The 16,272-nt window shown below is 36.9% G+C and overlaps 1 protein-coding gene across 8 annotated transcripts in view; it reads left to right on the top strand.

Moving 5' to 3' along the window:
• The window catches only part of FOCAD (focadhesin), a 341,519-nt gene that overhangs the window by 193,864 nt on the left and 131,383 nt on the right, over positions 1-16,272 (top strand). For all 8 annotated transcript variants that reach the window (XR_011964355.1, XR_011964354.1, XM_072596662.1 and 5 more), the window contains 3 exons: positions 6,341-6,475; positions 13,519-13,569; positions 14,531-14,614. Coding sequence is in view for 6 of the 8 variants with exons in the window: in XM_072596662.1 (XP_072452763.1) it covers positions 6,341-6,475; positions 13,519-13,569; positions 14,531-14,614 (270 nt within the window). In the remaining 2 variants the exon portion in view is untranslated. The remainder of the gene's footprint in view (positions 1-6,340; positions 6,476-13,518; positions 13,570-14,530; positions 14,615-16,272) is intronic.

The raw sequence follows: 16,272 nt of genomic DNA, 5'->3' as shown, positions 1-16,272 counted from the left end.
TGGGTATTTAGGTGCTTGGGAATATGTTAGGATGGGTCCCTCTCTTTAATACATTCCTTCCTGTATTTTTGTCATTCTCCTTATTATAGATTCATGTGCCTTCCATTCACATCGTGACCAAAGAATGTAGGTTCATAGGTTTAGAGTTGGAGGGCACCTGGGAGGTCATAGTAGCCCAGTCCTCTCATTAAATAGATGAGGAAACTAAGATGTAGAAAGATGAAAGGGCTTGTTCAAATTCCTATGAGAAGGAAGTGGCAAAACTGAGGTCTTATTTCCTTTATACCACTCTGCTTCCTAACATGGCTCTAAAAGAGCAAGGTGAATCAAAAGTCTTCATGCACCTTTGCTTGTACATCGATGCCAAGAGCTTTTCATTGGACAGTGGTTTTCCCATTTCGGGGGTGGGGGTGGGGGTGGAGATCTAGTATTTAAGGAATTAATACGGACTTGAAAGGGAGGTCATCTAGTTCAACAGTTCAACCTGTAACTGACACGAATCTTCCCCCACCTTTTTGTCAATCTTTACCGATTCATTTTTTATAAAACAACAAAACAAAATTCCCCAGAACCACTTCTACAGACTATGTGAAAGGCCTTCACCCCCAATGTCTTATTACCTCTAGAGTTCTTCTTTATATTAATTTCCTCCTATCTTCCTTCCTATGATTTTCTCCCTGTAGTTCTGGAAACAAGTAGAAGGAGTCTAATGCCTTTTGTGCGTGACAGCCTTTCAAACATTTCAGCATTAAAATGATATCCTCCTTAAGTATTTTTATTGTGCTCTTGAAGAGAAGTGTAGGAGTAGGAGTTCTTAATGATCATTATAACATCATCCCTTTCTGCCTTTCTAGGGCAAATCCACCAGGAAACTTCTCTTCAGTCTTATTTTCTGACCCTAGAATTCTTGAGTCCTCTTCTTCTCATAGTTTTTAATTATACAGTTTAGAACTGAACATAATTCTGTGACATTAGCTTATCATCAGCGCTTGTTGATTGGCAACGTCTTATCAAGTCAAGTCAGCATGCATCGATTAAGCACTTGCTATATGCCAGGCATGGTGTTAAATGTTTGAGATGCAAAGAAAAGCTGTGCCCCCGCCCCCCTTTAACTTCCTACTCCCAAGGAGTTCATATTCTAAAAGGAGGAGATGGTATGAACACAGTGACATAAAAGACATAGATGGGATAACCCAAAGATAACTTTAGAGAAAAGACTCTAGCTTTGAGGGGGATTAGGAAAAACTGAGGCAGGGAAACAAGTATTTATTGTTTAAAATGTGCTGTTTGTCACAGTGCTAAGCATTACAAATATAAAGGACCAGTAATTATTAGCAATATACCTTGGAGGTGTGATTCTGACCCCTTTCCCTACGTAGATCCCAAATCACCTGTAATTTAACAGGTAAGTTTTCAAGAGTCTCCTCAGTATTAGAGAAGTTAGTGAATTTTTGTACACATGGATAGTAAATTTCAGAGGGAATTTGATCTTAGGTCTTTCTGATTCTAAATCTATCACTCTACCCACTAACACATACTTATCAATAATTTCAAAATATGAGTAGTCGCTGTGTTTGGCAGTATCACACTACCTTGTATTATCTTTAAAATTTTTAAATTTCCATGTTGCCTTGTTCATTCTTGGTTCATTTTCAATCCATCAAGAATCCCTGTTTTTTTCTTCTGTAATTCTATGTGACAAGTTCTATTCTTTCTTACATTTGTGTAATTTGCTTTCATTCCTCAAGTATTCTACCTTACTATTGTTGACTTTCTTGAATTTAATTCTGTATATTTTTGACCACTTTTGCAGTTTGAGTTGAATTCAAATCCTGGCTTTCAGGTTGTTAATGCACTTTTATACTTAGCTGCAAATTCAGTGAATATGCCTTCTCTTCCAGAGGATTCATTAAACTGTAATTGAGCTCAGCCTTCCAAATGCTTCGTGTGTCCTTCTGTGGTCACTGTCATCATTGCTGTGTCTGACTCTTGGTGACCCCAGAGACCATACTGTCCATGGGATACTTTTGGTAAAGATTCTGGAGTGGTTTACCATTTCCTTTTCTAGTGGATTAAGGCAAACAGAGGTGAAGTGACTTGCCCAGGGTCACACAGCTGGTAAATGTCTGAGTCAGACTTTGAACTCAGATATTCCTGACTCCAGGCCCAGTGCTCTATTCAGAGAACCATCTGATTGCCTCCTACGTCATTCTAGGTTGCCATTAATCCAGCTTCTTGAGTATTGATACTTTACTCAGTTTTGCAGGCATGTTATGACTTGTGTGGCTTAGAGTTTATTTTCCTTTCTCTTTCAGTTAGTATGTTTTATGAGACAGAATAAGAGAGAAACTTTGATAAACCTAAACCAGAAAAAAAGATTATATTGATTGTTCCCTTGATTTAAATAATCTGTAACTGTCATGACAAATCCAAATAAAACGGAAAGATTAAAAAAAACACATGATGGCTACAAAAATCAGATACTTTTTCAAAAAACCATCATAGCTAGAGTACCTCTACACTTAATTATAATAACTTCTACTTTTTAACGTTGACAGATCAGGTCACACCCCCTCGATGATATAGTTTGTAACCCATTCACATATTTTTCTTTTTTCTTCCTTTCTTTTAAAAATCTTGCTGATAACTTTTTTTCTCATTTTAATTTCTAAAGATAACTCTCTTCCTTCCTCCACCCAGTGATCCTTGTAAAAGAGAAAGAAGAAAAAAAGACAGTTCCATAAAGCCAAGCAGCACACTGTGTCTGACAGTATAGACACATTCCTCATCAGTCAGCCCTCCCCCACCTTTGGCAAAGAGGGGAGGGAGGTATATTTTCTTAGCTCAGTCTTAGTTATTATACTTAACATAGCATTTAGTTTCCTTTCATTGTTCTTCCCATTCGCACTCATTGTGTATCTTGTTTTCCTGGTTCTGTTTACTTCATTCTGCGTGAGTTCATGTAAGACTTCCCACATATCGTTTAGTTGTTTGTTATGGTGCAGTAATATTCCATTACATTCATGTACCACAATTTTAGTCACTCCCTGATGAATAGAAATTAGGCAGTACCCAGGGTGCTTGTCCAACTGGCAAATTTGCGTCCTACTTTTCTTTAAGAAATACCGAAGTCAGATGGCTGCTTCTCTCCAAAGCCCCAAGTACTTTTAATCCTTGGTCATATCCTTGGTCTTGGTCAGTCCTTGGTCTTGAATTGTCTCCACTTTTTAAAGTAGGGTGTCCATCTTTTTAGTTTGGGTTTCTTAACATTTTTGTGTGTCTCTTAGATTCCTGTGGTGCTCTGGTGAAATTATGGACCTCTTCTCAGAATATTTTTAAATTCGTAAAATAAATGGAATTACAAAGGCAACCATATATATTTGAAGTAAATGTAATTTTTCCCATTCACATTCAGAAAACCCCTGAAATGCAAGCGTTCCTGAACCCCAGCATGTAGCTTCTCTGACAGAGAGAGCTCAAAATTAAAGATCTACCATGTGTCTGTTGTAGTAGGGTTGTAATCTCTTTCCCAAACTCTTTTGTCTCTTTTCTCATTCTATTAATAGTCTATGGTATGTTCCCATTACAATATTCTTTAAAAAAATATTTCTCCTCCTCGACTCTTGCTTTTCATATCAGTGTTCTCTATCATGCTTCTCTTCTCAAGTTCCTGGATTTCCTCACATGAGTATATACCTTAAAAGGAATAGTAGAAATTCAGCTGCTGAGATGGAGGAAGGGAGGACATCTCAAGCATAGGGAAACAATTTGAACAAAGGCATAGAAACATGAGAGTCCTGTGTGCTTTTGATGGGGAGAGAGTGTGGCAACTGGACCAGAGAAAACTCAGATGAAGTCAGGCTAGAAAGGTATTGGGGACTTAAAGGTCTTAGTTGTGAAAGGAATTGATGGCAGAAAAAAGGCAAATAAGTTTTCTCCTCATTAAAAGAACCCACTTTCCCTGCTCAAATATTTTAATAAAGCTTTTACTTTGTTTGAAGAAGCATTGGGACAAAAAAAAAATTAAGCTGTTCTCATGAATTTCTAGAAATAGCTTTGATTGTCAATGAAGAAAAAGATAGCTATCTGTTCCTCTTCAAAGGAACAAAGCCATACTTAGAGCACAAGAGTTACTGGCAAAAACATTTTTTTATTTTGGGAATCACATTTTTTTCTCCTTTGGTTGAGGCAGTCTCTTTAGTGAGCTTGTCACTTTATACTGCTGTTTTGTGGTATATTTGTAGTAATCTGATTTATTTTAGAGGAGGCTCCTTTTCTTGTAATACTAATTTGGCATCTGGTGAGAGAAATCACAAGTGGGAAAAAATCATCCCTCCTATAAAAAACTCTCAGTGTGAACGTTCAAATTAATTGTAATCTTGTGTCAGTCAAAATAGATAGGATGCTGTCTATGTTTTGAGGGAATTTTTAACTTCTTTTTGGCTTTAGACAGGCTTCAGACGGATTCTGGGTAGTATTTAACACTACCCAGAGTAATCACATTCGTTCCCTTATATGTACTTACATGCTCACTCAGTCCTCTATTTTTAGATGGTATATATATTGGAAAAAAAAACTCAAATAATTCATAGAAACATTGGGAGACTTATATGAACTGATGCAGGTCAAAGAAAGCAATGCCGGAGGCAGGGGGCGGGGTGGGGAACATGCACAGTGACTACATTCATGTAAATGAGAATAATACTAATGGTCAGTTGAACTCAGATTGAAGATAGTGACCAGTGTTATTTCTGAAAGACTGACGGTGAAACACCTCCTTCCTCTTGACAGAGATGTGGAAGACTACTGGTACAGACTGTTGTACAAAGTGTTAGACCCGTTTGTTCTTTTGATTGGTTTTACTTAATGCTTTTTCTTTGGAATGACAGTAAAGTGGGGTATTGGAAGTCTCTTGGACGGAAGGGGAATAAATCCCCTGAACAGACCAATAGACATCAGTAAAACAACAGGAAATCTCGGTAGCTAAATAGATTTGTGGACTCATGTGTAATCATCATTATTTGTTCTATATGGAAATGTTTATTTTATTGGGGCCATGTTAAGTTCTGAATTTTAAAAATTATGAGAATAAACTAAATAAATTTATTATTTATCTAAAATAGAAACCTCAGACAATAAGGATAAATGAGCAACTCAAATTTGTAAATCTCAGTCACTTATACAAATACAAATTCTTGTCTTATTGTAGCTCTTTGAGGATGTTTTCGGGTGCTTCTTTCAGCTTTTTTTCTGTTGTCTGAACGTTCTTCTGCTCCTGGATGACCTCCACAGTACCCCAGGTGTGAGTGTCTCAGTAAAAGTTCCTTTTTGAGTCCATCATGGGGTCTCCTCTATGGCTCAGCCTCATGGCTGTCTTTAGGCTAGTCAGTCTCTAACACCCTCTCTTCCCCAAATCTCTTGTTGGTTATCTTCTTTTCTACTACTGGGGTCTCGGCCACATAGTGACAGATTTAGGCCTGTGACACTCTGGGTAAGGGTCAGTCAGTCAGTCTACAAGCTGTATTTTAGTCAACAGGTTATATTAAATGCTCACCATCTGGGCACCATGCTAAGTGTTGGTTATTCAAAGAAAAAAAGTGAAACCGGCCCTGTCTTCAAGAAACGTACATTCTGTTGGACAAAATAACATTTAAACATTTTGATAGGTTGATAAACACACACACACACACACACACACACACACACACACATATTCAAAGTAAATAAAAGGTAATTTAGCAGGGGGTAGAAGCACTAGTAACTGAGGGGGATTCACTGTTATGGATACTACAGTGAGGAAGCTGAAACTATGATATCAAACTTGGAGATCTTCCAGGTGAATGGATTACAGCCTACTTGTTAGCAATTTTGAAATGTCAACATACTTTGAAAGAGAGATCTATTCATAATACAAATGTCAAGTCAAGGAGTGGCACCCTTAAGTGAACAGAAAAAAAAAAAGGAGGAAGTAGGAAAACATGACTTTAGCAATGAGGCAGCACCCCTTCCTTCCACCCCTGCCCTAAAGAAGTTTGGGGTTTGGAGATGAGGTGCAGTTGATTGTTGGGGGAGATGGACAGTCGCAGGCACAGATTCCCTTGGTCTAACAGTGACTAGGATAGTAACAAACTGTCCTCCTAAGTCTGTATTTACCTGTTCTCATTGGTTTAATTTATGGTTTTTGCTAATTTTTTTAAAAATGTTTTTAGCTAATGCTAAATTTTACATCTCCATTTGGGAGTCTTGACCTTTTCCTTTATCTTTTCAGGAAAGTCTTCAACTACATGGTTTTTTTGTTGAGATTATTCTGGTTAATGAATCTCTTTTCCTCCCCTTCCAGGTTGTTTGCATTCGTTCCACATGGAGTGCCCTCTCTCCAAAGCTGAGCTGTGATACGCGGCCTCTTATATTAAAGACGCTAAGTGAGCTGTTTGCTCTAGTACCTTCGCTGACTGTGAACACAGCTGAATATGAGGTGTGTATTTGAGACCCACAGAGTCTTTCCTGTTTTTGTGGGGATGATTGTGTGTATGATCACAACTTTTGATAGTCACCTTTTTCCTCCCTTCTTCAACAAATAGTATTTTGGTTTTGAGAATGAAGGTTTGCACCCTACAGAGCCTGAAATATGACACTTTTTTACCTGTATTCATCCAGGATCTTGACTGTATGTATAGTGTTATAAATTCTATCTACAACAATAAGATAAGAAAAAGAAATTGAAAAAAGAAGCTTTGACAAGGAGAAAACAAAATTAGTCCTTTTTATAGATAGCTAAAAATTAATCGATATAGTTAATAAGTAGCAGGATATAATATATTAACAGTAAAACCAGCCAGGAAGAAATAGAAATTCCATTCAATATAGCTTTAAATTGTATAAAATATTTGGGACTCAACCTACTAAGACACATAGAGACATCTAGGTGACCTAGTAGATAGAAAGGTAAACTTGGAATTAAGAAGGCCTGAATATGAATCTTTCATGGGGTTGTTGTTAGGATCAAATGAGATAACCTATGTAAAGTGCTTTGAAAATTTTAAAGTACTCTATATAAATTCTAGCTGTGTGAACATAGCTGGGCCATCTTCAGTCTTCCTGACGACTCTCTGGCCACTGGACCCAGATGACTGGAGGAGAAAGTGAGGTTGTTGACCTTGCACAGCCCTCCCTCCCACAAATCAAAGTCTCTTGCAAGTCATGTCATAATTTCCCTGATCTCATGGTCCTCTTGGAAAACGAAGGACAAACACAGTAACCATGTGAATATAACTAAAAAGCACTTTTCACAGAAATAAAGATGGATATAAATGTGAATCTCTCGTTAGATTGAACTAATCTAATTAAAATAACAGTACTATCTAAATTTATTCAGTACCTTGTAAATTATCAAATGATTTCTTTATAAAACTTAGGGAAAAAATAACCACATAAATCTAGAAGAACAAAAGACCAAGAAGGTCAAGAGAAATAATGAAAAAAAGTGAGAAAGAAAGGGGTCTACAGCAGCAGCAAATTGCCAACTATACTACCAAGTAGTAGTCATCAGCACTGTTTTGTACTGATTAAAAAGTAGAAACAACAGTAGAACAGATGAGAGAGATGCACAGCAGACAGAAGCAAATATAATATTGGTATAGCGTTAGTTAAATCCGGAGATGCCAACTATTAGAATAAGAGCCCCTGCTGGGAAAGCTGGCAATTAGTCTGCAAGCTATTAAGGTGTAGGCTAACATCTCACCCAGTATACCAAGATAAGCTCCAAATGATTGCATGGCCCAGACATAAAAGGTTACATCATACACGAATTAGAGGAGCAAAAGATGAATGAAATTACTTTTTGTGCCTGTGGATAGGAGAAAAGGTCATGAGTGAACAATGAGTAGAGAGGGTCACAGAAAATAAAGCTGACAATTTTGATTACATAACATTAGGAAGTTTTTGCACGAACAAAGTCACTGCATCTAAAATTAGAAGGGAATCCGTTGGGGAATGGCTGAGCAAGTTGTGGTACATGAATGTAATGGAATACTATTGTGCTATAAGAAATGATGAACAGGAAGACTTCAGAGAGGCCTGGAAGGACTTATATGAACTGAGGCTGAGTGAAAGGAGCAGAACCAGGAGAACATTGTACACAGCAATGACCACAGTGTGCAAAGACTATTTCTGGTAGATGTAGCCCTTCACAGTAATGCAAGGACCTAAAACGTTCCCAAAGGACTCTTGAGGCAAAATGTCATCCACAACCAGAGAAAGAACTATGGAATCAGAACCAAGCAGACTATTTTCTCTTCTGTTATGTTTTGTTTTGGTTCGGTTTTTCTCATGGCTTCTCCCATTTATTTTAATTCTTCTATGCAACATGACTAATGTGAAAATGTGTTTAATAAGAATGTATGTGTAGAGCCCATATAAGATTGCATGCCATCTTGGGGAAGGAAGGGGAGAAAATTTAAAACTTGTAGAAGTGGTTATTGAAAATTGAAAACAAATAAATAAATTTGGAAAAAAAAGTGAAATGTAAAAAAAAATTGAAAGGGAAAACAGTTTACTAGGGGAATGTGGTAGGAGGGGCAGAAAACTTTGCCTTAAGTTTCTTTGATACAGTCTCATTTCCAGGATGTGTAATGAACTGATTCAAATTTATAAGAACATAAACAGTTCACCCGTACATTAATAACACACTGCTTGGCACATAGTGCATATTCAATAAATGTTTATTGACTGATAGATAGATGCAGCAATGCCACTACTAAGGCTATACCCCAAAGAGATCAAAGAAAGAGAAAAAAGAGGCCCATATGACCAAAAATATTTGTAGCCACTATTTTTATAGTGGTAAAAGATTGGAAACTGAGGGAATGTCCATGGGGGATTGACTGAACAAATTATGATCTATGAATATAATAGAACATTAAGAAATGATGAAAGGAGTGATTTCAGAGAAACTTGGAGAGACTTACATGTGCAGAACCAGGAGAATAATCCTTTCCTTATGCCCTATAATATATATTCTATAATATAATCTGTGGAAATGCTCATTTGATTCATTTGGTGTTTAAGTTCAGGATATTTAAAAAGGAAAGAAGAAAGGTTTACATTTATGTTCCAAGTGAATTGTTCCATTCCAAGTGGGCTGTGGATTTCTTTTCATGCCAATACTTTTGACTTGATGTCCTAACAACATCGGTAGAAAAAAGTTCCCATAGCACTTTAAGGTTTCTAATTTGATCTTCGTAGGACCCCCAAAACAAGGTTTTATTATTATCCTCTTTTAAATATATGAAGCTCAGAGAGCCACTGCTAGTATTTTAAATGGAATTCAGACCCAGGTCTTCTGTGGCCCTCCTCCAGGTCTTTAACCACTATGCCAAGTTGTATCAATTTGCCAATAAAGTTCTCCAATTCTAATTTTGTATTGGTACCATTCTTAGAATATTAGAGCTGGAGAGCAAGTTCTTATGAATCATACGGAACTGAACCGGTTAGGGTTGCAGACCAGACCTGTGGCTTTGGGAGTGTAGGAAACTCCTTGGTGAAGAAATTGCCCCTCCCTGTGCTGGGTAGCACCTTATTTGCCTCTTTGGTTGTTGCTTAGAATATTGAATGGTTAAATGGTTTGCTGGGAGGCTAAACAGTCAATATGTATCATAGGAAGAACTGTATCTACTTACTACACCCAATTTCCTCTCATTTGAGAAAGCCACCTTTACTTTACTCAGACCCAGAGAAGTTCAGTCGCTTGCCCAAAGCCACACCTTGTCCTTTCATACCTCGCTGCCTCATCTGCCTCTTGTACCATTCAGTTCAAACTCCCTGTTCCAGAAATTGTCAGGCTGTCATCGCAGGATTACCAAGAAATGCACTTTGTGTCTCTCTGATGCAAATGATGTGCATTACCTTTATTTGTGTTTTTGTCTGGTCCTTCTACTGGATTCCATCAGAGAGGATGCTGATTTATCTAAGTCTTGTATCTTCCCCAGTGCCTTGCTCGGTGTTTTCACAGTAACCACTTAACAGATGTTTGTTAAATTGTTGTTGAAATGAAGGAAATCATACTTAAAAAAAAGAAGAAGAAGAGGAGGCAGGCTGTTAGCTGTCCTTCTCCGAAGCTGAAAGTTGCATCTGTACATTTTTAGTTGATCAATTTTAATGAGATATATGTAAAGTGACTTCAGGCATTCCTTGTTTCTGATGTGTTTTCCTCCAATATTGTGAATTTTATTGTGGATTAAATTTTATCAACACTTGAGGACTTACCTATTTGTATTCTATTGGTTGTAATCCATGTAGATATTAAGGAACTTGATTTGGCCTCAGGAAGGTTGCTGTTGAAATAGTCTGACCCTTTCCTTTGCTCTGCGTACCATGTTGGTATGTTTTAGAGTTTTTTCTCCTTTTCCATGTAAGTGGTTCTCCCACTTGCTTTTCTAAATTTACTAGGCCATCATTTGGTGGGGATAATAATACCTGCCTTGCCTGTTCCACAAAGTTGCAATGAAACTCAAAGGAGCTAATTTTTACAAAAGCATTTTGAAGACCACAAAACATTATAAAAACATACAATAGTCTTATTATTTGAGCAAGCTGAAGTGTGATGTGAGCCTGAGTTTTCTCATTTCTCAAATGAGGAGGTTGTACTAGATGGCTTCTGAATTTCTAAATATATTAGAAAGATACTAATTTCCTTCTCTAAATCCAAGATTCCTGTGATCTTTGACGTTTTTCATGATTTCTGACTTCTATTGAGATTATTTTGTTAATTGTAAAATAAATGTGATGACTTGAAATTTAGATTTACTATTAAGTCAGTGTTCTTGTAATCAGTTGGTATCTTAAACTCTTACAATTTCATTTCATTCATTCTTCTTTTGGTATTGATTTACTATGTATTTATTGCATGGCAGGTACAAGATAACTTTGCTAGATGCTGTGGGGGGATGCAAAAATATGCATGCTGCTCTCAAAGAGTTTAGAATCTTATTTATATTTTTACTTTTTGTTCAGATATTTGGTTTTATCAGCATAGGCAATTCCTAGAGCTTAAATTCTCTTTGTGACTATGATGGCAAATCTGTAACTTAAAACTTTGAGAGTTTTTTGGATCACCAAGAAGTTCAAGTTATTTGCCCAGGGTCATGTAGTTAATATCTGTCAGAGGTGTTCTGTCTCTATCTCACCCTCTATCCTCTACATTATGCTTTTTCTCTTAACCTCTTGGCCAATAGCAGAAATAAAAACGTACACAGTATATTCAGGTATGTTGTAATGCAAGGCTAAATGTCTCTGGTACCATAAGAGGGAGTATCTACAAAATATTCAGAGGTGGGAGAGATCACAGATGATTTGGGGTAAGAGTGGGAATTGAGTAAAGCTTCATGGAAAAAGGTGAACTTGGACTTTGGTGTGAAATTCTCCTTATACATTGAAAAAAATGCTTCTAAATTTGGCAAATTTCTTATGTCACCTGCATTTATTTTCCACATGGTAGATCTGTAAATTAGAAGAGTATTTATTAACCACCTACTCTTTGCCAGACACTATGCTAGGCTTTGTAGATCAAAATACACAAAAATGAAATAGTTCCTACCCACAATGAACATATATTCTTCTGAGAGATTGGATTTGTTTGAGATTTTCTGTTTATGATACATTGATGGCATCATTCTAACTATTCACTTCAACAAATGTAATACACTTATAAATGCCTACTATGTGCTAAGTGAATTAAAAGATAAAGAGCTGGTCAGTGTCTCCAAGTTTACAACCTAGTAAGCGCAATGAAACATCTAGAGACAAATAGAAAACAATCAGCGTATAAAAGGAATGCAGAATGACATGAGAGCAGATACAAGACTTCTTGGATGAAGAGACATTACAATGAATAGGATATGAATGGGCAGAGAGTGGAGGGAAGAGATTCTAGCCATACGGAATGGTACTTTAGAAATACAAACTGAGATTTATTATAAGAACTGAACTTTTGTAACTTTACATATGTTTGTATTGACTGAAAATGGAAGGTCTGGGTTTAAGTTGGGCAAATCAGTAAACTTTTCAGTTCCTCGGTCAACTCTTTTGAGACTGGAAAGTGGCAGGTCTGTAAGAGTGAAAGGAATTTCCACGCTGCGAGTTTCCTATCAGGTGAAATCATAGGTCTAATTGCCTGTCCTTTCAGACTCAGTCCTGTCTTGTTTGGTTTCACTGAACTTTATCATTTAAAAATGTTTTTGTCGTGGGGGATTGTGTGTCTTCGTCCTTCGTTGCCAAAGAAGACCACGCCATCCGAGAAATGGTGACATGACTTGCGCTTGACTTTGTTTTGAGTGAGGGAGGGCTGTGCAGGTCACCAGCCTCACTTCTCCTCCAGAGCCATCTGAATCCAGTAACCAGATATTCATCAGGATGACTGGAGATGACCAGGATGAGGCAGTTGGGGTTAGGTGACTTGCCCAAGGTCACACAGCTAGTGAGTGTCAAGTGTCTGAGGTAGATTTGAACTCAGGTCCTCCTGACTCCTGCACTGGTGCTCTATCTACTGGACCCCCTAGCTACCCCTCTATATGAAGTATCTCCTCAGATACAGAAAGAATCAGCAGATGTGACTGCTAAGCTATTGTTATTAACAAATGAAAGATCATAGAAAACAGGAGAGATGCCGTAAGGTTGAAGAAGGGAAAAAATTACTCAATTTTCAGAAAAGTGAAGAGAACAGAGTATATAAACTACGGGCTGGCAATCTTTTGATTCCTAGGAAAATTCTACAAGGGATCATTAGAAAAGAAATTGTGATTTTGCAGCTACATTAATAACTCACATCAAGATGCCCGTATTCCATTTTCTAATACAAACATTTATTTGGTAGAATAAGTAAATGCTACAGACATACTTTACTTGAATTTTAGGAAAGAACTTGATAATGTTTCTTAGGTCATTTGGAGAAGACTGAGAGATTTAGACTCAATAATCTACTGGATATATTTGTAACTAGATGAATAGGCAGACTGTAACAGTAGCTACTACTTATTCAGTGTTGACATGGCTAGAGGTTTCTAGTAGAGTATCATGGGGATATGTGCTAGGTCCTGTATTTTTAACATCTGTGTCATTAACATGAGATATTTGTTAAACATATTATAATACTAAATAATTACTAATATTAGTATCGTATTCTTGGGAGGGTGAGGAACATAATAGCTGTTTTCAAATATTTGGAAATGAAATCAGGCTAATAGCAGAACCAGGACCACAGGTGAAGGTGCAAACAGACAACTTTAGATTTGCATAGGTAAGGGATGATGAAAGGTTTATGAAACTGATGTAAAAATAAAAGAGATAGTAAAATTTTAAAAAGAAGATACATCGCTGGTCCCAAAACATTCATTCACCCCCAATTATATGTCTGTGTTGGTGTGTACACATGCACACGCACACACAATTTTAGTTGGTGATCTATATGTTGACTTTTTATCTGTTTTGACAAAGATTTAATCTCCTTTTTTGCTGATTTTGCAGAATTTTAAAGTTCAAGTTCTCAGCTTTCTCTGGAGTCACTCTCAAAGCAAGGTAATATTAGCAGAACCAATGAAAGCATAATAAAAACGGGGAAGTGTTAGAAAATGATATTAAAATTTTTAAAAATTCTTTCAAATTGTTTATTTGGGTGGAATTGGGAGGTGGGCAGAAAGATATGTGAATGTAAATACATAATTTTACTTTTGTAATTTCTCCTCAATTTTTGTATTTTGCAATTTTGCATTATTTTTAAACTTTTCAATATTATATAATCTATCTGTCCATCTATATGTATATATGTATGTTTTTATATACAGACATATATGTCCCTGTACATATATGTGTATGTACATCCTGGTGCCATACTCTTCGCCTTCAAAGTGTATTTAGTTTTTAGCAAATTTTTCATGTCTGAAAACTGAATAATAATATTACCATTTTCTGTTTCTATAAAGATGCTTTTTTTGTTTGAAGAACTCAAAGTACTTTTATGTACATTATTTTCTTTGTTACTATAATCTTGTGATTTAGCAAAGACCTAACCATTATTTTTATTTTCCCAGTGGGAAAATTGAGACGTAAAGGGTTCCTTAGATGTTAATGGTAAAACCATGACTCAGACTCTGGATGCTTGATTAATTTTCCTAACTAATTCTTTTCCCTTGAAGTGCTGCTGCCTCTAATTTGGAGCAAAGGATGTGAATCAGTCTCTCTCATGGAGTATAAAATTAGTGAATCTTTCTTTCTGTCCTTCCTTAGGTCCTTTCACTTTGACACATGTTACATCATAATTAAAAATTCCCTGACCCTTCTTCTAAGATCAAAAAGATACGTCTTTGATCTGGAGAGCCAAAAACACTATTTGTGATAATACTGATTAAAGAAATTAGGGAAGAATCCATCATTCATTCAGTTCCTTCCTAGGGGGGAATGTGGGTTGATTTCCTTTAAATGATACTTTATTCTCCACACTATCCATCTTGATTTATACATTTTTTCCCCTCCTTGCCAGAACTCCACTGTGGCAACCGCTGCATACAAATCCTTGTCAGCATTTGGTTCAGAAGAGCACACCATTCTTCATCTCCCTGAAGAGGTAGCTATTTCTGCTTTTTCATTTATGCTTCTTTGTTGCTGAATTTTTGTTTTGTATTTGTATTCCATTTGAAGATTATCCTGATGTATTTTTAACTCCAGGTTTGTTATCCATAATAATAATAATAATGAAAATTATTTCCATCACACTTTAGATTTACAAAAGCTCTAGATGCGAGGTAATAATTCTCCTCCCCCTTTTACAGATGTGAGGAAAGATGACAACCAAAACAATTGCTAAAAAGTGGCAGAGAGGGAATGTATCTCAGGGATCCTTACAAAAGGCCCATTTCATTATGGCATCCATTAAAGATCCAATTCAGTAAATAATCCAATAAATGTTAATTAAGTGCCCACTATGTCCCTGGCATTGTGCTGAATGCTGGGGATACAGTTAATAAAAAGACAGCCCCTGCCCTCCAAGAGCTTACAATTTAACATAAGAAGGATGCAGGTAAGTGAGGAGACCATAGGGGGTCCCTGACACAGGGTTATCTTATTCCATGAAGTTCAAGAGCAGCAGATACAAAGTGGAGGGAACTGAGAATTCAGTATCTGCCCTCTATAAAAGAAGGCATCGGGAGAGTTTGGTGCTGTGCTCTCTAGCCCTAGGAACAGAGGGGAGATGAAGCCGAGGAAGGCAGAGTCAATCAAGGGTTGAGTTAGTATAATGGTAGGGAGATTAGAAGTCATGAGTTTATCTTGAGAATGGCATCTTATTCTGTGGAGTTGAAACTGACCAGGACAGCAGATGCAAAGTGGAGTGAAAGTTAAAATTGAATATTAATTTTTTGGCTTAATCCGTGAAAAAGTGAATAGAGTACATACATAACCTGGCAGCATACTACAAGGCAAAGAACGCTGAATCTAGACTCTGAGGTTCAGATTTGCTTTTAAATCCCACCTCTTTCATCCTCCTTCAGTACGCTCTGCACTAGCACATCCTGGACCATCATACTTCCAATAACATCATATGAATTCCCATAATGAAAATACAGATCCAGTGCCAATCCTCCTCTGGGGAATTTAACCCTGTCATCTTTGCAACTTCCTCCGTATGGCCCATGCTGTTCTGTTTTGTAAGTTAATTGAGTGAAAAATCACTGTATCTAGTCAGCCTCAACTGTATCATCAACTGTGCCCATCACAATGGCACACACCCTTGCCTTCTGCTTCCTTTTTGTGAACCATAGTTATCTCACTGCTTCCAGGACTGCTGGGAAAAGTGTGTTGATCAATTTCCCTTTGACCTCGCACACTATACCCAAAATTTCCCAAACTAAAATACTCTCCTTGATTACCTTGTCCTCATATGTGTTATCTCCTTCTGTATTAACATAAGTCCCTTGAGGAGGTTATCTTGCTTTCCATCTGTATCTTCTGAGTTTATCACAGTGGTCCACACTTAGTAAATATTTAACACATGGTTTTTATCATTCGTTCATTCATCATTCATTCCTGTATGACTTGATCTTTAGTTTTCTCATTTGTAAGGGGAAAAAAAGGTGGGTGTATGTGGAGGGGTGATAATAATTGGATTAGATGACCTAGCATTCCTTTGAATTTACAGATCTGTGATCTTTTGAACAGGTCATACATAGAAAAATTCTTAAAAGTATATGATCCGGAGAATGTTGCTGTACATCTGAATTCCTGTTC

This window comes from Notamacropus eugenii, chromosome 3 (assembly GCF_028372415.1).
Source record: "Notamacropus eugenii isolate mMacEug1 chromosome 3, mMacEug1.pri_v2, whole genome shotgun sequence".
NCBI classification, from domain to species: domain Eukaryota; kingdom Metazoa; phylum Chordata; class Mammalia; order Diprotodontia; family Macropodidae; genus Notamacropus; species Notamacropus eugenii.
The sequence above is the reverse complement of the archived record's forward strand: the minus strand, read 5'-3'. Positions and strand labels throughout refer to the sequence as shown.